General features: G+C 36.8%; 2 protein-coding genes across 8 annotated transcripts in view; both read left to right on the top strand.

Moving 5' to 3' along the window:
• unc13ba (unc-13 homolog Ba (C. elegans)) overlaps positions 1–11,492 on the top strand; it is a 101,894-nt gene extending 90,402 nt beyond the window's left edge. For all 6 annotated transcript variants that reach the window (XM_065250786.1, XM_065250785.2, XM_065250784.2 and 3 more), the window contains 9 exons: positions 759–905; positions 1,197–1,320; positions 1,857–1,901; positions 5,050–5,121; positions 6,370–6,517; positions 6,650–6,706; positions 9,086–9,178; positions 9,301–9,460; positions 9,679–11,492. In XM_065250786.1, the coding sequence (XP_065106858.1) occupies positions 759–905; positions 1,197–1,320; positions 1,857–1,901; positions 5,050–5,121; positions 6,370–6,517; positions 6,650–6,706; positions 9,086–9,178; positions 9,301–9,460; positions 9,679–9,964 (1,132 nt within the window). In that variant the 3' untranslated portion in view covers positions 9,965–11,492. The remainder of the gene's footprint in view (positions 1–758; positions 906–1,196; positions 1,321–1,856; positions 1,902–5,049; positions 5,122–6,369; positions 6,518–6,649; positions 6,707–9,085; positions 9,179–9,300; positions 9,461–9,678) is intronic.
• A 4,779-nt stretch (positions 11,493–16,271) lies between these two features.
• atp8b5a (ATPase phospholipid transporting 8B5a) overlaps positions 16,272–26,466 on the top strand; it is a 40,887-nt gene continuing 30,692 nt past the window's right edge. The window contains exon 1 of one of the 2 annotated variants that reach the window (XM_065250778.2): positions 16,272–16,625. The gene's annotated coding sequence lies outside the window, so the exon portion shown is untranslated. Of the gene's footprint in view, positions 16,873–26,466 lie in introns of both variants that reach the window. The other variant, XM_065250777.2, reaches the window with a different exon arrangement.

Raw genomic sequence — 26,466 nt, 5'->3', positions numbered from 1 at the left:
ACAAGTTTGTAACAACATGAAAGTGAGTCAATGATGACAAAATTTTCATTTTGGGTGAACTATCCCTTTAATGACTCAAATACGGGTTTGACAACGTATTATCACATCAAAAAAGCATTTTTTTTTCAATAAAAATTAAGAAAATGATAAAAAATGTGACAAAATGACGGCAGAAGACCCAGACGATCAAATTACAAAACATTATTATTATTATTAGCTTTCCATTGTAAATTAGGCAAAGGAGACGATTTTAAACACTTTTAATTCAAGTATTTGCTCAATAATTGATTTTGGTTCATTTGGACCCTAAAAGTTGCAGATTGCAGCTTTAAATAAACTATTTAATAACCATAAATAGTTTACCTTTTTATGGTTAAATCTTAATAGGGCGGATTCCCAGACAGGGATTAGACTAGTCCTAGACTAAAATAAATGTAAGAGGTGTCCAAACTAAAAAAATCTTGCACTGACATCTTAAAATGTATCAGTGCTCTTTGTTTTGCCTCAAAATGCACACAAAATAATGTTTTTATTAAGGCATGTTTGTTAAAACTAGTTATATTTCATAATTAAACTAAGGCCTAGTCATGGCTTAAGCTAATCCTTGTCCGGGAAACCACCCCTAAAGGTTTAATGCATTAAGACATGATCATGTTAAAACTTAAACTTAAAAAAAACTGCAAAAATTTTACTCTATACAATGTATATACATTCATGTCTGGGTAGCATTTCATTTTTTTCTGTCTGTATGCATATAGTTTCCAGGGTCGTATAAACGTGTGCATGCGACAGATGGCCGAGATCCTGTACCAGAATAAAGGTCCTCTGAATCAAAACAGTCGTAACACCGTAGAAGCTGATGCAGACAACGCGCTCCGACCGCTTATGGAGTTCCTTGATGCAAAGTCAGTTCAATTACAATGAATCCACTTCTTAATTCAACTTCTGATCCAGTGTCTAATGCCTTTTTATGTCATTTTGTCATCTTGTTTTGTACAATATCTCTGTTTCACTTTCATACACACTAGAAAGAGCAAACAGGGGCAGAGCAATGTATATTTTTAAAAAAGTACAACTAATTTCTAAAATTTTCTTATGCAAATTCCCTATAGTCTTACAAATGTTTATATTTAATAAAAAATCCTGATAATCCTGTGCATTGCTGACAGCGTGTCTGTTTGTGTGGGCATATATAGCCTCAGCATCTTTGCAGACATATGTGAGAAGACGGTGTTGAAGCGCGTGTTGAAAGACCTGTGGAGAAACGTTTTAATCTGCATGGAGAAAACTATTGTGTTGCCCCAGAGCAGCGACAGTATTGTGAGTGACTTTAAATTGTATACTTTATATTTGTATTATTTTTCAATAACTAACAGAGCAGTGCAAGCCATAGAGGAAACAGTGGCGGCCGGTGACTTCTTTATTCGAGGGCGCTTGATGCGAAAGTTCGCCACTACATGTATGTAGCCGTCAGGTGTGGTTTGTTATTTCAAAATATGTGTTCGGCGCATCGAGTGATCCTATGTGCATCACGTGTCTTGTCAAAATAAGTGCCTGCTGCAGACGCGTCTAAAGGGTTTGTGATAAAAGAGACGCTCGCGTTTGCCAGATACTCGCATAATCTCATGCGTAATTAGAGTTTACTTGTTTAGGGAGTGTCTTGTGTCTCTTTTATCATAAACGGTTTTGACGCATGTGCAGCAGGCACTTATTTTGATAAAACACATGATTTGCATAGGATCACTCGACACGCAGAACACATATTTTGAATTTGTGCCCCTCATATGAGAAGTCACGAGCCGCCACTGAGAGGAAATGTATTTACTGATAAGAGATATTTTGCTTTTTCACTATAGGGAGTTCAACTTCTTACTGCTGCTAAGGAGCTTTCTAAACTAAAGGTATTAACCGTAAATACAAAGACAAAACATAAGCAGCAATATACAGTATGACCCGTCTTTGAAAACCAGGCTGAAGTCTCATAATCTAATTTTGAGATTTGGAGGATCAAAGTTTGATTTCAATAATTTATTTCACATTAACAATCTTTTACATGATCATACTCAGCCAATACTAAAGAAATCAAGATTATATTTTATAAATATTAACTCTTTCCCCACCATTGACCAGTTATCTCATTAATTAAGAGAAAACGCTTCCCTGCCAATGAGTACGTTTACATGCACAGAATAAGCGGATAACTATCAAAAATCTGCTTATAACAGAAAACATGCGTTTGCATGCAAATCAATAAACCGGCTATGCAGTCAACTGCGTTTACATGGGACTTGAATAATTATCAGTTTTCTCGCAGGCAGTGACGTCACCACCTATAGTACACAATAGTCGTTCAAAAAGTCAACGGCATATATCTGTCTAAAGCTGAACTGTTGTATCTCTTCTCGTGTCTGCAGAACCTGTAAATGTAACATGAGCTTCTATTCTGACAGTTTCTTTGCCAACTGCTTTAATCGAGCGGATACTTTTATGCGTTACTTTGCGCTTACTTCCGCGTGTGACGTTTATCTTTCATACGCGGAGACATGCGCACATGGACAAAACCGTGAGAAGCCGGTTAAGGTGTTTACATGCCACCTGAAATCGTCGTAATGAGCAAAAAACTACCTGTGCCGATCGGTTTTGCTTACGCCATTTATGGGCTTTCCCCGATAAAGGAAACCCGTTTTACGCGTTTACATGACCCCGCGTGTTATCAGTTTATTCAGCATAATCGGCGTAAGACTGTGCATGTAAACGCACTCAATGACAAGTTTTTACGACAATCCATATTTCCGCTATTATCCACTAGGTGGTGCACTTACACAACTTGTAAAACACTAAGGGCCCTGTTTTAACGATCTAAGCGCATTGTCTAAAGCGCACGGTCTAAATGGGCGTGTCCAAATGAGTAATGGGAGTGTTTTGGGGGTAACGTGCAATAAACTAATGAGAGTCTCAGCTCTTATCCCCTTTAAAAGCCAGTTGCGCTGGTGCTATGTCTAATCCCTATTTAGATGACGGAGTTTGTAAACTGAAAAACTAAGCAGAGGAAAAAAAAACCCGTTTTCTTTTAGTCATGGAAGTAAAAATAGCAGGCTTTTAATTGCTGTAAATGTATGGCTATCCAATATCATAAAAAAATAATTTACAAGTATGTAAGAAAAGGTTTGTACTCTAAAAATACTTTATTTGTAACAAACAGGAGATAAAGAATTTACAAACGACTCTCCGCACGTTTCAGCACTCGGACAGCGGCATGAGTTTTTTTTAAAGCATTACTTAAAAATGTTTCTCATCTCACCATATCCACAGGTACAGAATCATCATATACAATAAATCCGTGGGATAGCATTTAAAAAAACTTTTAAAAACAGATACATTTGTTTAAAGCAAAGCATTTATTTACTTACCAGGCTGTAGGTGAAGCAGCTCTTTACGCCTTCTAACATCTCATAATTAGTCCTCATTTATGTCCAAGGGACTCAATAATAATATTTTACATTTGAATGCTTTAATTTTTCATATTTAAAAGCGTTTTTGTGCTGCTGCACATCCATGTGTGTGATAAGCAAACCTGTGTTGTCGTCCCGTTTATAGGCGCATATTTCTAACGCGCTCATTAAAGTAGCGCGTTAAAGTCTATTTTACATTTGTGGCAGGAACTATTTTAGTGATCTGTGCCTTTTTAAATAACATTTTGCCTGTGTGTCGTACGCCTTGCGGCCTGCTCACATGAGGTCTCTACCGGTCCACTTAGATCTGAAAACCCAAGGTCCGACTCAAACCGGTTTGGGTTTAAATATTTCATGTGTGTCTCGGACACAGGTCGGGTATAATAATAGCGACATCCCGTTTATAGGCGCATATTTCTAACGCGCTCATTAAAAACAAAAAACATATTGCGCCATAGACTTTAGACCAGGTTTTTGTTGGTTAATGGTGTGAATTTTAAGACCTGGCCACCTTAAGTGGTTGCCATACAAATGATGATTTCTGTCATTTGAACAGGAATTTTTGGATTTGTAATGCATCATTTGTATCGAAAATACATTTGTGGCAGGAACTATTTTAGTGACCTGTGCCTTTTTAAATAACATTTTGCCTGTGTGTCGTACGCCTTGCGGCCTGCTCACATGAGGTCTCTACCGGTCCACTTAGATCTGAAAACCCAAGGTCCGACTCAAACCGGTTTGGGTTTAAATATTTCATGTGTGTCTCGGACACAGGTCGGGTATAATAATAGCGACGTCCTGTTTATAGGCGCATATTTCTAACGCGCTCATTAAATAACAAAAAACATATTGCGCCATAGACTTTAGACCAGGTTTTTGTTGGTTAATGGTGTAGTCTATTTTAGTTGCCTCAAAATTGCAACATGCAAACAGTGTGCCTGAAAACACCTCGTTGTTAGACCAGAACGCCCATGGGCACAAAAATGGGCGCAAATGCATTTGCTATTTAGACAACGTGGCCCTAAACGTGAAAATGATAATTGCGCCGGGTTGAAACTAGCAAAAGACACTTGCGTCGCGCATTGCGCTGCATTGCGCCGGGTGTATGATAGAGCCCTAAGCATCCCCTTATCAAAAAACAGTAAGACCCCAGTGTATGTTTAATTTTTGTTCTGAATTTGATTTCTAACAAAAGTTCTTTACAAATGCAATTATCTTAAATTTTGTATTTTTGAAGAAACCTTCAAAACCATATTTGAGAGGTGATAAAAGAGAACAAATTAAGAGAGGATAATAATTTTTTGTTGTTGTTTGAAAACAGAGGGTCTGCTCTTTTATTTGATATATTGTGTGTCTATATATTTAAAGAAGAACATTTTCTTGGAGACATTAAACTTTTGTAAAAGTCATAAAAAATGATGGAACTAGCTGATAACTTTTTTCTAAAAATATCGGCGGGGAAAGAGTTAAGTAAATAAAAAAATGACTTGTCTTGAGCTGGGTTTTCACAGACAGGGATGTATTTAGAGTAATAAGAGTTACGATCTATAGCAAAAGTCAGTGGGTGTGGCTAATTATGTCACTGTGTTTGTCACAGGGAGGGGCGGAGCCGAAAAGCTTGTCACCGAGGCAATGTCTCATCATGGAGGCGACGCTGGATGCAATCAAGGTGTGTTGGTGGAGATGGCCTGCCTGCTGAGTTACAACACGCTCAATGTCTGCTTTTGTACAAAACTGTCATGCCAAGTCAACATTGCCTACTGAGTGTTAAGCCTTGTTGGATTGATGCGTCATACAGCAGAAGCGTCTGTGTGTGTGTGGGAGAGCATTTCGTGAATTTTAAGACCTGGCCACCTTCAGTGGTTGCCATACAAATGATGATTTTCTGTCATTTGGACAGGAATTTTTGGATCTGTAATGCATCATTTGTATCAAAAATACATTTGTGGCAGGAACTATTTTAGTGATCTGTGCCTTTTTAAATAACATTTTGCCTGTGTGTCGTACGCCTTGCGGCCTGCTCACATGAGGTCTCGACCGGTCCACTTAGATCTGAAAACCCAAGGTCCGACTCAAACCGGTTTGGGTTTAAATATTTCATGTGTGTCTCGGACATAGGTCGGGTATAATAATAGCGACATCTGGTTTTGGGTAATTTAAAATAATTGTTTTTGTTGAACGGACACTAACAATGTCATGTGTGTGCATCAAGTCCTTTTCCAACCCCCAACCCCCCCCCCCCCCCCCCCTGTTTGCCAAGAGCACTTATGACATTGTGTGGCTGGCGGTACATTGTTACCTTGGTGTAGTCGTCAAACAAAGGAAAATAAATGTAGCAGCGGGCCAAATTGGATGTGAGGCCAACAGGGTTTCTTTCTGTCTGACTGATGCATACTACTGCACACGTCTGTGTCATTTTCATTCAGGTCCAGTCGGGTTAAAAAAAAACTCTGGTCTAATTTTCTCATGTTTGTAGGGTCTTTCTTTAAAAAAAAATGATTTATGTGCGTCAGGTTCAGGTAAAAAGTGATTTGGGTAATTTTGGGTCGGGTACATTTCTTTGGACTCAAGCAGACCTCTACTGCTCACCCAATTTAATGAACAATGGCTCAAAAATTATTCCATATGACAATACATAAAATTTCTTGTGTATCTCAAATCCTCACACTTTTCTTTTCAGGCTTGTTGCTCACTTCTATTCTTTGGAAATATGGAAATTCATTTAAATTACATTATTATTTTATTCAAAGCAACATACCCTGGGAATCAAACCCATGACCTTTGTGCTACTAACACAATTGAGCTACATGAACACAATACATACTGGTTCATTAAATGTGCTATTTGTCTCTCGCTCTATCTTTCTCTCTCTCTCTCTTTCTCTCTCTCTCCCTCTCTCTCTTTCTCTTGTGTGTAGCTGTTCTTCCATGCCGGTGGGAACGGTTTAAAGAAAGTCTATCTGGAGAAGAGCCCTGAGCTGTCATCTCTGCGATACGCTCTATCCCTCTACACACAGGCTACTGATGCTCTTATCAAGGCATTTTTGACAACGCAACATGCTCAGGGTGAGACGCATACACATAATGTCACAATGCCCAGTTTTCATAAACCCTGAACATATGTACAGTGCAGATCCTTGTGCACAACTTATTAAACAACTTCTTTGCTGTTAAATTGTACCGTTTCTTCTCCCTCAGTTCAAAATGGCATGGGCATCAGGATCACCCCCAAAGAGAACGTTCGACCTGACAGAGGTGGGTTGAATATACATTTATCCTCCTTTATTTTATGGAAACTAGGAGCAACATCTCTCTCTTTATCTCTATCTAGACCAGGAGACGACAACCAATGGTACGCATGAGCGATAGAGAGAGTGTATTTTTAATTTAGATGAAGTCCCTTGGCTGTTGTATTGAGTCGGTTAACTGCTAGATATTTTATTAATAGATAATGCCTCTAAAGTGTGACAGTTAAAAGGAAATTTAACGTTGTTTGAAAATATGCTCATTGTTCAGCTCCCCTAGAGTTAAACATTTGATTTTTACAGTTTTGGAATCCATTCAGCTGATCTCCGGGTCTGGCGCTATCACTTTTAGGATAGCTTAGCACAATCCATTGAATCTGATTAGACCATTAGCATCGCGCTACAAAATAACCAAAAAGTTTCAATATTTTTCCTATTTAAAACTTGACTCTTCTGTAGTTACTTTGTGTACTAAGACCGACGGAAATTAAAAGTTGTGATTTTTTTTTAGGAAGGTATGGCTAGGAACTATACTCTTATTCTGGCGTAATAATCAAGGACTTTGCTGCTGTAACATGGCTGCAGCAGGCGTAGTGATATTACACACTGCCGAAAATAGTCCCAGGGTTACTTTGAATAGCAGGGGGACTATTTTCGGGCCCTGTCCCTTTAAGGGGAAGGAAGGTTTGGCACATGGATTTAACATGAAAAATACAACTTTTTAAGTTGCCAATCTTTAAGAAAAAACTACATTAGTAAAAAGTTAAATTAATTAGTGTGGATAAATAAAAAATTAAAGAGAGGACATTTATGACATACACACTATACCTCATATGCTAACACGGATAACTTCTAATGGGGCCTTGTTTCCTTTTTTAAGAATTATTTTTATATGGTAAAGTAGCCTCAGTATGTTTTAACTATATTAGTTTTAGCATATTTAAATGAATTTAATTTACATTTACATAAGATTTACATTTGTGACCCTGGACCACAAAATCTTTTTTTTAAGATGAGATTTATACATCATCTGAAAGCTGAAATAAGCTTTTCATTGATGTGTGGTTTGTTAGGATAGGACAATATAGACATTTTGCGTGTTTGCAAACAGAGATGACGATTTTTGTGGGCGGAGCCCAACTTGTGGCAGAAAGTGACAGCTCTGCAGTAGCGGTGTGAAGTGGTTTAGCGTTAAACTGTGATTTGTATGGATTCTTGTTCTGTCAAAGTCTCATTCCCTTATGTTTCCCTTATGTGTAATGTTTCTTATAGCGTTTTCATCACGTTACGTAAATTTTTAAGATGAATTAAAAGTTTAAATGGCTTGGCTACTGATATGTGTGCATGTGAAGTATGTAATGTATGCTTATTGTTCTTTATTGGTAAATCAATTATTTTTACCATACAAATATACCTATAAAAACTAAGCAATACTATCATGTATTTTATATAATACCATTTATTAAATATTTCATAATTTTCCTGTTTTCTATTATTTCTTCCTAATATTTCTAGCCTACGTGTTAGTTCAAATCTAAAACTTTGTTATTATAAAACCATTATGTTTACATACAAATTAATATGCATAGGCCTGTTTATATATTTACATTGTGTGTGTGTGCTATATTTATATATTTATTAAGTATATAAACGTAATAATTTTATAACAAACAGGAAGAAGACATAGGCTAAGATATTAGATAAAAAGATGAAAAATTATGAAATATTTAATAAATGGTGATATTATTGCCATTTCAGTATAACCCATTCAAATCTTAATTTTTTCGTAATTATAAATGTAACGTGATAAAAACGCTATAAGAAACACATATAGGGATCAGACTTCGACAGAACACCGGACATCTTCTCTACTTATTTTCTATTCTAATTATTGTGACGTCTACTCGCAAAAGGTCTATTTGGTCAAGATACAACTATTTGAAAATCTGGAATCTGAGGGTGCAAAAAATCTAAATATTGAGAAAATCACCTTAAAGTTGTCTAAATGAAGTCCTAAACAACCCATATTACTAATGCTAAATAGATTTTCTATATATTTACTCTAGGAAATGTACTAAATATCTTTATGGCACATGATCTTTACTTAATATCCTAATGATAAAAATCCATAATTTTAAACCATACAATGTACTGTTTCTACAAATATACCTCTGCTACTCAGATGTTTTTTTCCAAAATGGCTTACATTGCATTCAAGCTCAAAATTTCATCAGCATGTGTTTTCCCTATGAATCGAACCTGTGACCTTTTGCATTGCTAATGTAGTTTAAAGTATAAAATGGATTCTTTACCCAAAAACAGCACATAAAACGTATGAGTATGTAGAATCTTGTTGTTGTTTTTTTAAGCCAAGTGGTTTGATTGACAGGCTCCGAGGTTGAGCGGCCAATAGGAGAAGCAGTGATTCAGTTGGATTTGTCGCCCCCTGCTGGAAACACCGAGCAGAAACTCAGCGTGAGAGGTGAGACCACTGTAGTAGCAACATGAAGGGTCTAAAATTAGGAAGTTTATCTGAATGTAGCAGCTGTTGGGGTAATGATAATTTGCAGTATTTACATATGAATGAAATCTCTCTCTCTCCAGTGGTTGCTGTGAATGACATGAAATGGCAGACATCAGGTATGTTTCGCCCGTTCGTTGAGGTGAACTTGATTGGTCCACAACTAACGGAGAAGAAACGGAAGTTCACAACCAAATCTAAAAACAACAGCTGGACGGCAAAATACAACGAGGCCTTTCAATTGTAAGTGAAACTGAAAACCCAATGTTGCTCATATATTAAATATATTGTATAGTATAGAGACTAAATAAAGGATAACGTACATGCATCCAGTCATTACCGTAGCATAAACCAGACTGGATGATCAGGAGCCCAATGTAAGGCAGGCAAGTCTTGCATCATTCAAATGAAGGTTAGTTTGCAACATAACAGCTAATCTTGCTTGTATATGTACATTTCAGTGTGATGGGTAAAGGTGTGAATCTGGACTGCTATGAGGTTCAGATAACGGTGAAGGATTACTGTTTCGGCCGGGCAGACCGGGTGGTCGGGATTGCGGTACTGCAACTGCGTGATGTGGCGGACCGGAAAAGCTGCGTGTGCTGGTGTCCGCTTGGTCCCTGTATTAATATGGATGAAACCGGAACCACAGTACTACGAATCCTCTCTCAGCGCTCGAGCGATGAGGTCGCCAAAGAGTTTGTCAGACTTAAATCTGAGACCCGGCCTGTCGAGGAGGGGAGATGAAGACACTTTGGTATTTTGGAACTGACTACAAGGACCCACACTGTTTCTAAAATTGTGCATATTTATTCAAAGCCTTAAGAGGTACGTAACTGTTTGACTGGCTGTGTGCATCACGATGATCATCTGGACTGGAGGAAGTGCTTTTATAAATCTGCAAGTTGTGAGAATTTATTGAAGAATGTTTAAAGCACTTTGCAATGGCATTGGAGACATTACGGAAAATGTGCATGCGCAAGACGCATTTCGGTTTTATGATACAAAGTTGTTGCCAAAGCACAAGTCTTGTAGCTCATTCCACACTGTTCCTTGTGGCCTTTGAGTGGGAGGAGTCTTTACAAAGGGGGAGTGGTCTAACAAGAGCTATTTAAATTATTACAGTTCTTGGCTGCCCAACTTTGATTGATTAAACTCACATGCGCTAAACAAAAATGTTTTTGACATTTTTTTAAGGTCTTCATTCGCAGACGTACTGTAAACACTTAAGTTTCCACGTTGTTTAAGGGAGTATGTTTAGAGTATGTTTACCGTACTTTCCGGACTATAAGCCGCATCATTCAAAAATGCGTATATATATATATATATAAGTTGAAGTGCACTATACGTTGTGTTTATTTAGAAATTTATTTCACAAAATCCAAGCCGCAGAACAGACATATAATCTGGAAAAGGCAAGTTATTCAACTAGACAATAGCAGACAGAAGAGCAGGCTGAATAGATGTCTTTACGTTAAAAGTAATATTATCAGTTATTTAAACGATAAACCATAGCATAAAGAACTTACCTGTAACGTGAATAGGCTAAATTAACCGAACAAGCCAACTAGCGTGAAGTTTGCATACTCTTCATTCCACATTACAGAATCCATTGAATTACATAATTACAGAAGCAGCATATGGCGGACTCTTGCGGCTATAGACGGTAATGTTGTCTCTTGCCTCATAAATGTCAAAATTAGACGCACCTGACTGTAAGACGCAGCACCAGCCAAGTTATGAAACAAACCGTGGCTTATAGACCGAAAAATACGATAAGATGCTAAAATAAGAAGTTTTTTTTTTTGCATACCGGTGTCCATGTAAACATACTGATAGATACACATATTCTCATTCCTAATGTAATTCCTGAAAATTATCTTTGTAATACCTGTCGTTCATCATCTTTGTTTGACTTTAAAGGTATCTGTGATGTGCTCAGATTTTTCCATTTAATTTCGAGCAGCTTTATTTGTTTACAAATAGCCTAAAAACAATAGTACATACTTAACATCTATAGACCAACCAGTGCCAGCCAATAAGAAGGGAGATATGAAACTTTGTTTACCTTGTGCCAAGTAGTTGTATGCTAACATTTTGAGCTGTAATAGTTTTTGGTGTTGTTGTTGTTTATGCACAACCAAACAGATGCACACTTTCTGTAAAGTAGATTCCCTTGTAGGCCTATTTATTGTAAGCAACTTTATGTATGTATTGTCAATAAGTGAAAAGCTATTTATGTATTTAAAACTTTATTTATAAAATGTTTATGAAATTTTTTTTTTGTATTATTTGTACGTTTGTTCGCATTTTGTACTAAATTTTAAACGAGTAGCTCATTTAATGTGATTTGTGCTGTGAACCACTGAACATGGGATTTGACTACTCTTTTTTAAAGGCAAACACCACCGTTTTCAATATTTTACTATGTTTTTACCTCAACTTAGACAAAATAATACATACCTATCTTTTTTCAATGAATGCACTTAATCGGTGTACAGTGTGTCGTGAATGTGTTAGCATTTAGCCTAGCCCTATTCATTCCTTAGGATCCAAACAGGGATTAATTTAGAAGCCAGCAAACACTTCCATGTTTTCCCTATTTAAAGACTGTTACATGAGTAGTTACAAGAGTAAGTATGATGGCACAAAGCAAAACAGGGATTTTTTTAAGTGGATAAAAAATGAGAACTTTATTGTATGGCAGAAGAGCACTTAGTTTGCAGCACTTCGACCTCGGTCGCAAAAAATTGCCACGTTTTATTTTGTGCCACCATACTTACTTGTGTAACTACTCATGTAACGGTCTATTAATTCGTCGAAGTTGAGGTAAGAACATAGTAAAATATTGAAAAACTGTGGTGTTTTCCTTTAACGGGCCTTACAATGTATAAGTATATTTTATTAAATTTCTAAATATTCATTATAAACTTAAATTTCTGGCTAAAATTATCCTATAGACATATACTGCAGTACAGGCCTGAGCCTTATCAATTTTCCAGAATATCATAGGAACTTAAAGATATAGTTCACCAAAATTTTTTAATTCTGTCATCATTTAGTCACTCTTAAGTTGTTCCAAATTGTTTGTTCTGCTGAACACAAAGGAACAAATTTAAAGAATGTATCAAAGCAGATCTGGGGCACCATAGACTTCCATAGTAGAAAAAAAAAACTGGAAGTGCATGGTGCCCCTGATCTGTTTTGTCTCTTAGCTTGTGTCAATAAAACGATAACCACCCAAAGACTCAGATATTAATAAATGTCCTATAAAAATCTCAAAACACTTTAGCATCATAGCAGCTAGTTTAGTTTAGCTGCGACAAACATTCCCATTTTAAATAAAAATTGTAGATAAGTTATGTTTACCTTGGACATCTTTACAGTCAATTTAATCTGAAGTATATCAGTATGGTGTAAGGAAAGTTTTTGCTTCTTTAAGTGTCTGTCTTGAGATATATTTGCATTAATGCATTTGGCAGATGCTTTTAGTGACTTACAGTGCATTTAAGGTATACGTTACATGGATGAGGCCCAGGGTTGAACCCATGACTTTTTGTGCTGCCCATACAATGAAAGCTACAGATACTGTACAGTGATCAGAGATTTTTAGATTATTGAGTAAGTTTATATTTTGTGCATGCATGACAGATATTGTGGTTTTACTGGTTGTTCATTTTGAATCACTTCCTCCGTTCTGTTTTTTTTTTTTTTTTGTATATTTAACATGTCAGTCTCTATACTGTAGATGTTCCTCTAGAGAAACCTGATCCAGGTATATGGCAGGTCCAGCTGTACCTGTTGTTCAGAATCACCAGGCCATTTTATTCCCTGCCTTAAATGATGTGACCATTTAAAAAAGTCATATGAACAGAGGTAAGACCAGTTGTTCTATTACATGCAAGTCCTCAATGTTGTTAGATGCTCATTTGATGGTGTTTAGGGTTCCTTAATTTAATTTGGGAGACAAGTGAAATATTTTGTGTGATATATGTCATGTAACTAAAGCTATTTTGAGCCACATCGTGTTCAGCTTTTTTCACTTCCACATTTCGGGGGAGTTTTAGGTTATCACTAGGTGTTGATATATTTAATTACATCCTTGTTTACTTGTTGTTGTTTAATTTAACATGGTTAAAGTAATAGTTCACCACTAAATAAAAATGAGCCCATATTATACTCACCCTCAAGCCATCCTAGGTGTTTATGACCTTCGTCTTTTCAGAGTTATATTAAATAATATCCTGCTTCTTTTTAGCTATAATGGCATTGGATAGTGCCCCATTTTTAAAGCTCAAAAAATGTGCTTCCATCCATCAAAAACTTATCCATACAGTTATTAAGGTGCGGTTTCCCAGACAGGGATTAGTTTAAACCAGGACTAGGCCTTAGTTTAATTAGGAAATATAACTAGTTTTAACAAACATGCCTTACTAAAAACATTACTTGTGTACATTTTGAGACAAAACAAAGGGTACTGATGTATTTAAGATATGTCAGTGCAAATTGTTTTCAGTTTGGACAGCTCTTATGCTGCGTTTACACCAGCCGCGGTAGAGGCGTCAAGCACGAGTGATTTCAATGTTAAGTCAATTTGAAGACGCGTTGACGCGAGTCTGGAGGTCTGGCGGTGCGAATGAGGCTTTTAGTGCGGCGCAGTAGACGCGATTCCGCGCGTCTAATTTGCGCAAATTGAGAGTCTGGCGTGGTACGCGCGAATGGTGCTATTTGTGCATTTTGCGTTTGACGTGATTTTGCGGCTGACGCCTGAGTTGAAAAATTTGAACTTTGGCGGATTAACGCGCCGCGTTAACCAATCAGGAGCCTGCTTGCTGCTGTGGTGGCAGCCCTGCCCGGAGCCACTCATTCAACATGAAGGAACGCTTGATATTGTCCGTGAGCAGTTACCCAGAGCTATACAATACAAGTTTTTATTTCTATAGAGACAGGAGTTAAAAGGACCTCGCTTGGAAGAGTGTCAGCGAGGACACTGGGCAACCTGGTTAGTTGTAAATACACATTTCACTTTGAGTCACGTGACGTTTATCGACCCGCTGCATTCCCGCCGTTTTTTTTACTATTTTCCCCCTATAGTAAGATGACCAAATACAAACCGGTAACTCTCTCGATAAATGCACAATCAACATCAGCCATCTTGCAAACAGAAAACCGCATAGCACTTGCCCCTCCCACAAGAAAGAGATTTCACCAGTGACGCGCGTCAAATGCTTGCTTTTTCTGCGCGTCTACTTCGCCCTAGACGTGCGAATGCATTCAAACTTTTCAAGCGGCAAACTAGGCACGGTAGACGCGATTTTGACGCCTGAAACGCGGCTGGTGTAAACGCAGCATTATGCTGCTTTCACACCAAACATGGTAGAGGCGTCAAAAGCGCGATATTCGCACGTAGTTGGATGCTTGAACATTTGAGTTTACTCGCTTCATTCGCTCGTGAAAACCACGTATGAAATTCTAGTCATTCGAGACTTTCACTCGGAAATTTTGCGTCATTGGAGGTGCTACCGCGACTCCGCTGAGACTCCGCTCGCTTCCTGTAATCATGTCACTACTACAGCAAGGTCCTGATTGGTTAATGGGGCGCGGAAATCCGCGGAAGTTCAGATTTTTCAACTCGCGCGTTTCCCGCGGCAACACTCAATTCGGGTGGAACGCCCCGTCCGCGCCGCGTCTACCACGCATTCCACGCCATTCGCGTACCGCGCCGCAGAATCTTTGCATTGACTTAACATGTGTAATATATATATGTGACCCATATTTGCTATTTGCATTTGCTATTTAAATACCGTGGCAATAAACGTGAAAATGATAATTGCGCAGGGTTTAAACTAGCAAAAGACACTTGCGTTGCGCATTGCGCTGCATTGCGCCACTTGTATGATAGAGCCCCAAGTCTCATAAGTAAATTGAGACTTTAACCAGACAAGGTTTTTTATATATATATATATATATATATATATATATATAAAAAAACCTTGTCTGGTTAAAGTCTCAATTTACTTATGAGACTTATATAATGTATGTATACATTTAAGAATGGTTTTATTTATGTATTTTTAATTATTTATATCTAATATAAAAATATATTCAAATTTAAATAAATATTAATATATACATGCAAATGTTTCTTAAATACATACATGCATACATGTACGTGCACATACAAAATAATTACACACAATAATTGCACATACACATATCATAAAAAACTAACTTTAATTTTGTATGCAATTAATCGTGATTAATCTTTTGACAGCCCTAGTTTGGATGTATGGATGGATGCACTTTTGGAGCCATGATATTATTTAATATAACTCAGACTGTGTTTGCCTGAAATAAGAAAGCTGCACATGTCTAGGATAACTTTACGGTAAAACATGAGCTAGTTTTTATTTTAGGTTAAGCATGAAATCTTTTATAAATATTTGGGAATTAGACACATTGTTTACTTAATGTGCACACGTTGTATATGTTTGTGTACATTGCACATGAATGACTGTGTTTAGAAAGAAGTTGGAAGAAGCGCACGTCTTCTGCGTTTTCTGTTTATAAGATGATCTATAACAGATTCTACTTATATAAAGTTTGCCATGCATCCATGTGCAGATTGCGTATGTGTTATCAGATAAGAGCTGTCATGTCTATTTTTTACTTTTTCATCAACAAAATGGAAGTGAAACCCAATTTTCATGGTTTTCTGTTTGTGGTGGCTGATTTAGCAATGTTTCAGGGGCTATATACAGTATATGGATACAATAAATGTTAAAGGCAGGGTAGTGTTAGTTTACTGTATTAATGGCACTGACTGCATTAACAAAATAAAAGGCCGTGTGTCTTAGTTTAGAGTAATGTGTGTGTGGCCTTGTGGTGAGTGTAGAGAAACACGCTCAGTGCTGCTGTTCTCTGACAGTGGCTGAAGGAATGAGAGGGAAAAAAAAGTCTCTTCCTTTTTTGGTGTGCAGGAAATCAATACTTTACTAGTAGTGGGCGAGAGACACACACACACACACAGAGAGAGAGAGCGAGAGAGAGAGAGAGAGAGAGGTGCGGTGAACTAAGCAGAAGTTTGAGAAAGTCTGTGTTCGCTACACAGGAAAACCAAGCAAATTCGTAAAGATAAAGGGTCACAGGAGTAACCCGAGCTTGCCCGCCTCTTTTGCTTATCGTGTATGTGCTTGCTCGTGTGAATGAGTCTAAACTGGATGTCTTTGCTCTGTTTCCCATCAGCGCAAAGTGAGAGCAGATGGAAAGCTGAGGAGAAGCTGAAAGAAGGAGGAGACAAAGAGGAGGAGACATACGCTGGACTTTTTGTGGTCTCCGCTTGAAAAAGGAGTGTCTGGATTGCTCACTAGATCTACACACACTGCAGTGTCACCGAAGGACGCTTACGGTAAGAATCCCGACGGTGCGATGCCAGAGGTCAAGGGTCAGGGAATCGACAGTCAGTCCTGAAAAGCCCAGGAAGTGAGATAGTGCTTGTGAGTTTTAAGCAAAGGGTTGAAGGAGTGAGAGGGTTTGGTGTTCATACACAGCATGAGGGAGAGTTTTTGTTTTAGTTCCTTACTCTGAGAAAGTTTTGGCTTGGACTTGACAACTTTACTGCACATCCAAAATCGAGCTGTGTGTTTTATTTCCTGGTGAGAACTGGCTTTTTATTCATTACAGTACATGTATACCACAGTTGTTTTTTATTATTTGAAACATGTTTATGTACATTTTTGATGCACTGTTAGAAAAAATGCTCAAAGTATGTACTGAAGCTGTCAATGGGACTGTACTTTTTTAAAAGATCCTAATATGTACCATTATATACAGATATGTATACATTTGGTACCAATATGTAATATAAATTTTTTTAGGGTGCAATGGTTTACTTTTTAAAAGAGTGCAGCCCTAGTGACAGGCTTGGGTACATATTTGGACTAGGGGTGGGTTGGTACCCCTTTTTTCCTTACCAATCCGATTTCGATACCTGAATTTCGAAGTATTAGCTGATACCGTTCCGATCCTGGTTTTTCTGAGTTTAATTCACTGCTAGTCCAGTACATTAACCACAACATTCAGTTTTGTGACCTTAAATATCTTCATATTTGTTTTTCGCATAAGACTGTGAAATATATTAGGAAGACATTGAATATAGTGTATAAAATGTTTATTGTACTTTTATATAGCATGACAGTAGTAACACACAGTATCGGATTTGGATCAGCCCTGTTAGTCCAATACCCGATCCAGCAAAAAAGGTCTCCATCGGCCGATACCCGATCCCAAGTATTGGATCGACCCAAAAAGTTGTAAAAGACCATTCAACTTTTATTTTATTTGTAACTCTTCACTAGTCTTCAAAATTTTGATTTTTTTTTGACCATACGACCATTGAACTTTTTTTATACCAACTTTTCGCTAGTATTCATATTTTTGACAATTTTTTTGACCATTTGACCATTCAACTTTATTTTTTTATTTATATCAACTCTTCACCAGTCTTCAAAATTTTGACAAATTTTTTTCTGACAGTGAAATTTCCTAAGCAACAGGTTTTGATCATTTTTCTTTTTTTATCTTAATGATCCAGCTGAATATTAAAACAGCAAATTTGTTACACTTAGTTTCACACATATTAGTGAAGACTAGTGGAGAGTTGTTATAAATAAAAAATAAAAAATAAAGTTGAATGGTCTTGTACAACTTTATTTTTAATTCAAGTTGTTTAAACTTAAACATTAAAGTGCAAAAAAAATCCTTGTTGCACTTAAATTTCTAAGTTTAATCAGTGGGAAATTACAATTTATTTCAACTTGACTAGTAAGGAGTTGCTATAAATTATACAAATAAAGTGAAAATAAATTAAGCTAATTCAACTTTTTTTTAAACTCTTCTCTAGTCAAGAAAGTTGGAATGAATTATAAATTCAAGTTGATTAAAGGGACACTCCACTTTTTTAAAAATATGCTCATTTTCCATCTCCCCTAGAGTTAAACATTTGATTCTTACCGTTTTGGAATCCATTCAGCTGATCTCCGGGTCTGGCGCTACCACTTTTAGCATAGTTTAGCAAAATCTATTGAATCAGATTAGACTATTAGCGCTAAAAAATAACCAAAGACTTGGAATATAGTGTATAAAAATGTTTATGCTGCTTTTATATAGCATGACAGTAGTAACGCACAGTATCGGATTTGGATCAGCCCCGTTAGTCCGATACCCGATCCAGCAAAAAAAGGTCTGGATCGGCCTGATCCCAGGTATTGGAATCGGCCCACACCTAATTTTCCTAATCAACAGGTTTTGATCCTTTTTCCTTTCTCTTATCTTAATGATCCAGCTGAGTATTAAATTTGCAAACGTTTGTTACACTTAGTTTCACACATATTATTATTATGCTAGAGCAGAAGATAAGATAGTTGCTCTATTTTAAACCAGAGATTACATTTCTAAGTTTGTCTATGATGGGATGTTTATACATTATCTCTGACAGCTTTAAGTGGTTTGGCATTAGTTTAGTGTACAATAAATATTAGTGTACTGTAGTTTGTTAAAAGAGAAACTAATCTCCTGTTGATCTGAAGTTTGTTTTACATAACTCAATGAGGCATAAAACCATTACTTCTGTTTATATTCACAAGAGATTATTTTTGTTAAATCTGCCTTCCTCAATGGTCAGATAGGTGTCCGTCTAATTTCTCGTATTAGTGGTGTTTGCTATAGCAAGTGTCACTATAATACATGTCTTTATACTTATGGTTACTGTTAAAATGCTGTAGACTGGCATTAAAGGATGGGCCTGAATCATAACTGTAGGGTTATCAGGCTAGGGCTGCACAATTTATCGTGTGTGTGTGTGTGTGTTTTTGTATTGACATCGCAATGCATAGATCTGCAGTAGTCACAATAGGGCATTTTGTATACCTTTGCCAGACTATATAAGAACAGTTTAAAATGGTTGAAAGGAATCACAGATGTCTCTGTAAGAAATCGATGCACTTTACAAGAAATGCAAGGCAGAAGTAAATTTTTAAGTCCTCTGATGAAGTCATCCAGTATTTCTACTATCGCAATATGTACCACAGAGGAACAAAGTATAAACAGTGTAAAAAGCAACCACCTGGCAACTAAAAAGCAGTGTACACAAAAATCACCTTAGCATTGTGCCAGCATGTTTTTTGTGGGAATGCAAGAAGGTTTTTAATTTGCCTATAAGTTTGGCGTTTTGTGGAAATCTGTGACATTAAATCATTTCCACTACACATGTTAAAGAGTTTAGTAAAAGCATCTATTGGAGAACCTTTGTCCATAAACATATAGATGTTACATTTAGTTTTCAGATCAACTTGTTGGATTCTTGGTTCATCAGTACAAAGTTTTTAAAGGTCCAGAATTTAAACTATTTGTGTGTCTTAAACTCATTTTGAGTTTATCTGCTGAGAATGAAGAGTTAAAGTTTGGTAAAATCCATCTCTGTGTATTGTCTTTGTGACTGAAGCGTGACCCTGTGTCCCTCCGGTGGCCCGTATAACTTCATTGTCAAATGCAGCGAATAAATAATGCAGTGACAACAAACAGCAGGCTCGGTCCGATCAGATATAATTATCTCTCTGACAGCTTGTTATTGTTAAAGGATAAAAAATTAAAAGGTCATTAGAAATGACATGCTTTTATCTGGTAAAATGAGAAGCCAACGCTCTACCTGAGCGCCGTTGTAAAGATGAGTTGAATTATTTAGCTGTCATCTGTTCGGCTCTTATTTTCCATTTAGTTGTGATTTATCGATCGGATGCCTTTACTGGACTGTGTTTGTTTGATGTATTTATAATAATTATAAGCAGCTTGTATGCATATACACATTGTCCTCAGTAAATGAATAACAAGGAAGTTTAATTGTAATACTTATTAATCTCATGACTAAACAAACAAAGCAAACAGAAGTATCTTGGTTCCTTTAAAATCCTGTTTGTGAAGTTGCATGAACAAATGTTTTCACAATTCATTTAAAATTTATTTCGCACTTTTTCACAGTTGTGCATCGTATGCATGTGAAATGCATGGTATTATTGCAAAATATGCATTAGCGTTACCAACTGGGGAAACAATCGTCTGCAGGTTTTCAACTGTTATCTTTATTACGCTAACAGGCATGTGTATTTTTTTCTTAATATGTAGCATATCGATTAAATTTACATTTACATTAAGTCATTTAGCAGACGCTTTTGTCCAAATGAGGTAAACAATAGAAGCAACTATAGCAACACAAGAACAGCAATACAAAAGTGCACTGGAAATAGTCTCATCAAGTCCAACACTGTATACATAGCCAAGGGTTGGTTAGCAACTTTTTTTTTAAATGTACAGATAAAGAATGCAATTAGATTAGCAATACTGATTGTAGAAATAGTAGGATTGTAATCCGAATGTTAATAATATAGTGCTTTTAAGCAAATATGCATATCACATTTTTCATAAGGTGGAAATTGGTGATACTGTACACTCATTGGGTTGTAATTTAACCTATGCTGGGGTGTTTCAACTCAAAATACTGCAGTGTTTTAACCCATTATTGGGTCATGCCTTTTCTGGGTTTATTTAGCCCAGCAGCTGCGCTATTTTAATTTTTAGAGTGTGAGAATAATTTAAAAGTCACAAAACAAACAAGCAAAACAGAAGGAAAGCATAGTGGGAGTTTTCAGCTATTACTTTACTCATTTTTGCTTTATGAATTATTAAACGGATGGGAAATAATCTCGCCACCTACATTTTCCTATACATTACGCTCCAAAATTGATTATTTTCAACCCAGTGTTGGTTCAATGGACAAACCCAACCCGTCGGGTCGTAAGTGAACCTTTTGTATGCTGGGTTGTTCGAACTCAAAATGCTGGGTTGTTTAAACCCATTCTTGAATCAAATATAAATATTTATGGGTTAATGTAACCCATTGGCTAGGTTTGTCACTTTTTGACTCAAAGCTACACTATTAAAATCCCTTGTTGCACTTTCGAAACTCTTTGGTTATTTGTGTGTGCATTGCTAATGGTCTAATCAGATTCAATGGATTATGCTAAGCTATGCTAAAAGTGGTACCACCAGACCCAGAGATCGGCTGAATGGAATTCAAAATGGTAAAAATCAAATGTTTTACTCTAGGGGAAAAAGTGGAGTGTCCCTTTAAATTTTTAAGTTTAAACTACAGTGACAAGTCATTTCACATTTCTTAACTAGTGAGGAGTTGCTATAAATAAATAAAAAAGTTGAATGGTATTTTAAAAAATTTATTGTTAATTCAAGTTTAAACTTAAACATTAAATTGCAAAAAAAATCTAAGTTTAATTTATGAAAAATTACAATTACAATTTATTTGATCTGGACTAATAAGGAGTTGCTATAAATGATACAAATAAAGTTAAAATAACTAATAGCTAATTTAACTTTATTGTTTATATATAACTTAAGCTAATTCAACTTTAACTCTTCACTAGTCAACAAAATTGAAATAAATTGTAAATTCAAGTTGATTAAGCTTAAAAAAATTAGGGCAACAAGGAATTTTTTTGCAGTGTAGGTTAAAATTATTATAGTAACTACCGTTTAGTCTACTTTTTTAACGTTGAAATCCTGAATTACATTATAGACTTAAATTAGTTTAGATTGGTTGTCAACTTCAGTCAGAGACTTGAATACACTTTCAAAACCCAGAACTGCCAAGCATATCTGGTTGGGACATGTTTCTTTGCGTAAGCCTTTCTTGCAAGTTGAAATCACATGCGTGTCACATCTATAGGGCTGTAGTTTTAGTATATCTCCAAGCTTGAACACACGTTTAGCACTCCAAACCAAAAACATAGAGCTCCAGAGCTGCCTGGTGCACTCTTCATCTTTCCATGATGCCCATCTCTCAGTCAGCATGTTTCCTCCACACCCTGAATAAAGCCGAGGCGATGATGAAATCACACCGCAACAGTGCTACACGTCTTTACTGCGATGAAGCTTTCGTCTATTAATCTACAACTAGAAGATCTGGAGACGTTTTCTGAATTTCCCAGAGCATTCGTTCTGGGCGACGGTTTCATGTTTGTTTGCCTCTAAAGCCTCTGTTAAAGATGACAATGATTCACTAACCGTTTAATCTGTTAACTATACAGGGAACGTTGTCTCTCCAAGCCCGAGTTGTCTTCGTGTCTGTCTGTTTAATACGTTTAAAGAAGCGGGACTTTTTGAGGATATGTTTGGGATGGTTTACATGTCTGAGGGACGCTTTAATAAACAGATAAAACTACATCCTGGGCTGTAAGCTGCATGATTTTAGCTTCCCTGAAGAGCATTCACTTTGCCAAATTTGGAGAAGCATCTTTTGAGTCTTATCTTTCTAGGTTAGACTTTATTTCTGAATGTAGATTAAACGTTCAGCAAGCATCAGTAGGAATCTCCAGGCTGTAGGCAAGTATTGCATTTTTGAAGAATCCTTCTGCAAGTCTAAGCATGTTTTTTAGGCTGTCCTCCTGAGGCCATGCAGAAAGCTTCAACTATTCAAGATTCCAAACAGATTCATTAGTGACTTAGATACACATCACCGATTGAAGTCATGTTTGAATACTGTTTAATATACAAATGCTTGCTGTGTGTGGCGTACTATATTTGTTGTTTTCTAATGTTTTGTCGTTTTTGCCTTTTGTATCTCACAGTTTTCCCACAATAAGTCTACAGTACAAGTGTTCACTTGTTTTCGCAAGCACTTCCTTCTATTGTATGAGCTGTCAGCGGGTAATCAGATTGTAGCAAATCAAAATGTTTTTCTCATTTCTCTTGTAATTTACCAGGCTAAGTCGGAGTTTGTATGATGAACCGTTCCTTCTGGAGATGTACTGTTACTTTTTCATACACTATATGTGGTCGTGGGAGGAAGTCTTTAGTGGATTTCTAAAGAAGCCTTTGATCAATCCACACGCCTACTTTCAAAACAACCAGATTTTTACCGCATCTGTATTGGTTCCAAATAATTATTTCTTAAACTGTTCATTAAAGGGTACCCATTATGCATTACAGGGGTGTCACGATTCTCCAAATCCTCGATTTGGTTAAATTTTCGATTCTTAGAATTTTGCAATACGATACTTATCATGATACTGCCATTGCAATGCACTGATGCAATAGATTGCGGTACTGTAAAGCAAGGCATTATAATGGGATATTTTTTGTTTTAGGAATATATTAGGATATAATTTTAGGAAAGCTGTCATTAAAAACACACCACCATGTGCACACCTTGCCAAAAAAATGCACGTCCCTCTGCTAGTACTTCCTGTCATTGTTCAAGTTCAAAGAGGAGAAGAATGCTATCTAATAGTTGGGATGTAAACTCCAAACGAAACAACTGCCATGAATCTTGTATGATTTTTCTTTTAAATGCGATGTTTCATATTGTATACCACTCCCCCCCCCCCCTCCGGTTGTTGTGTAATTGGATATTTTGGAATCTTTGTAGTACTGCTGAGCATATATCACAGTACTCACATGCAGTGTTGGGGAAAGTTACTTTTAAAAGTAATGGATTATAACAGCCTGATCTCACAAAAGTTCCGTGGGATAGTCACAGAATTTTTTGCTAATTTTTCCGTGGCATTTTCACGGATCTTCGCATTTTTCCGTGGCCCTCCTACGGACTGTCTTTTTCCGTGGCATTCTTACGGACCGGTTACTCAACTGCTTTTTCCTATTTTCAAACCATTTTCGCTTCGACTTAAGGTTAGATTTGGTGTTTGCGTTAGTATGTCACTTTAACTATTGGTTTATACTATTTTTTTCTGATTTATTCTTTTATATTTTCTGAACTTTAAACAATTGTCGCCTGCTGTTGGGGTTAGAGTTGGGTTTGGGTAGGGATGTCATTTTATGTAAATCTAACCCTAAACCGAAGTGAAAATGGTAAGCAAATAGGACAAAATCGCTGAGTAACCAATCCGTGAGAATGCCACGGAAAAAGACAGTCCGTAGCAGGGCCACAGAAAAATGTTACTTAGTTACTTTTATGGAAAGTAATGCTCAAGTTACTTTTTACTTACTTTTGCGTTTTTTCTCGGCTGAAGCTTGATCTCTTTCAGGCCTTGCAGGTGTTTTTTATGACTGAAAAGTTCTGTATTCAGAAATTGCATATTTCATCACAAAAATGTCGAGCTCTGACCTGCCATGTCAGTTTTTGAATCAAACTATTTCCACACAGGCGTGTACGCATAGAGTGCATAATTCTATGTGACTACGTTAGTAACTTACATTGCTTTTTTTAAAGTAACTCAAAAATTAATGTGTACGTTTAAAATGTATTGCGTTACTGTACTCGTTACTTCAGAAAAGTAATATTATTACGTAATGCACGTTACTTGTAATGCGTACCCCCAACACTGCTCACATGTAACGATATTTTTTTACGCCCGTTTTATTAATAGCAATTACCATCATACATCTTTAAATAATGCTGGGTTGTTTAAACCTATCGTTGGGTAAAATATGGAAAAAACCCAACCGTTGTGATTTAATTTTCATATGCTAGTTTGTTTTAACCCACAATGCTTGCTTGTTTCAATACACGTTTGGGTTAAATATGGACTTTTTGTTAATTCAACCTCATTTTTTACAGTGTACACTATCACAGTAATTTTCAAACTGTTCACAGGGGTCCCACTGCTCTGCACATTTTGCATGTCTCCCTTATCTAACACACCTGATTCAGATCATCAGCTCATTAAGGGGGAGATCCATGAACAGAACTGGGTGTTTCAGTTAAGGGAGACATACAAAATATGCAGAGCAGTGGGTCCCCTGGGACAAGATTGAAACCACTGCACTATCAGATAAAATAGTCAAAAAATTGTTTCTAGCTGTCACTAGGGCGGTGCCCCTTCAAAAAGTACACGTTTGCACTTACAGAGTTCACATTAGTACCTCAGAGGTACATATTGGTAGCAAGGAATGCATATTAGTACTTCACATGTACATAACGGTACCAAATGTACACGTATACCTATATGGCCAGGGCCGTCGCCACTGCCTGGAAGGCCCCACAAAATCCTGAAATTATAATATACTGGCCCCCTTTTTTTCTATAATATGTAATATATATTAGTTAAAGGTACAATTTGTAAGATATTTGCAGTAAAATATCCAAAAACCACTAGTCCGGTGTTATATATTTTGTCCAGCTGATTACTAACAATATCGATAATGTTTTCAACTACTTGTAAATTATGAGAAAATTGCTGCCTTAAACAGTGACACGGGGCACTGCAGTCGCCTGTAAATGACGTTAATATCTACGTTACCCTTTGTTTCCGCCTTTACTGACGTAAAAACCACATGACAACAGTGTTGTGGACAAATGCAAAAGTAATAGCGTCTGTTGGGCCACTCGCTTTTTTATGGTAAGTTTGTTCATCTGAACACTTAATTCTGTGCTGTTAACAAACCATCGTATTGGACTAATACTGTAACATCTATGACTAACAATTGCGTTTTGAACATTACATGAAACCTTACATAATGAAAAAAATGATGTCATCAAACACAACATTTATAAAACTTGATTACTTTACCTCATGTGAAACATGATTTCTCGTTCCCGTCGGATTGATGGCCATCAGCGTTTGAGTTAAAGACAACAAATCCCATCAGTCCACGCTGCTTCAGAGCATCATTAATCTACGTCATTGTTATTGATTTGATCTGGCGCCCTCTAGTGGCGCGGATTATATAAATTACGTCTTTAAATGGCTAAGATTTTAATGAAAACCACAGATTAAAATGATTTTGTGAAAAAAGTTTTCCAAAAATCTAATTCTGTCCCCACAGTTTTTAAATTATTCAGTTCAGTCAGTGACAAAAATCAGAGGTAGCCAATGATAATGTAAGTCCCACCTTCAGCATGTAAACATAACCAATCAGAGTGAGGCTGCCGCTTAACTTCGTGTTTGAAGTTTACAGTGGAAGAGAAGGAGACTGACTGAAAGCGGTTGTTTCTCAAGAGATGTTGTTTTACATACAAGACAGGTTAGTTGTTGTTATCTCGAAGCCCGATTTACATTAGTGGGGTGAAGACTTGTTGCTACCGCTGCCGGTGTTTTCACGCCATTTTCCGTTGTTGTGTGAAATTCTGTCCACGTGAAAAACTGTCCCAATGGGCGGGGCATACATGCATATTCATAGGTTCGCTCCGCTTTGGAACCAGCGATTGGATTGCAAATTCTTGT

This window comes from Paramisgurnus dabryanus, chromosome 5, assembly GCF_030506205.2.
Source record: "Paramisgurnus dabryanus chromosome 5, PD_genome_1.1, whole genome shotgun sequence".
NCBI classification, from domain to species: Eukaryota; Metazoa; Chordata; class Actinopteri; order Cypriniformes; family Cobitidae; genus Paramisgurnus; species Paramisgurnus dabryanus.
Note: the sequence above shows the minus strand (reverse complement) of the source record. Positions and strands in the feature narration are given on the sequence as shown.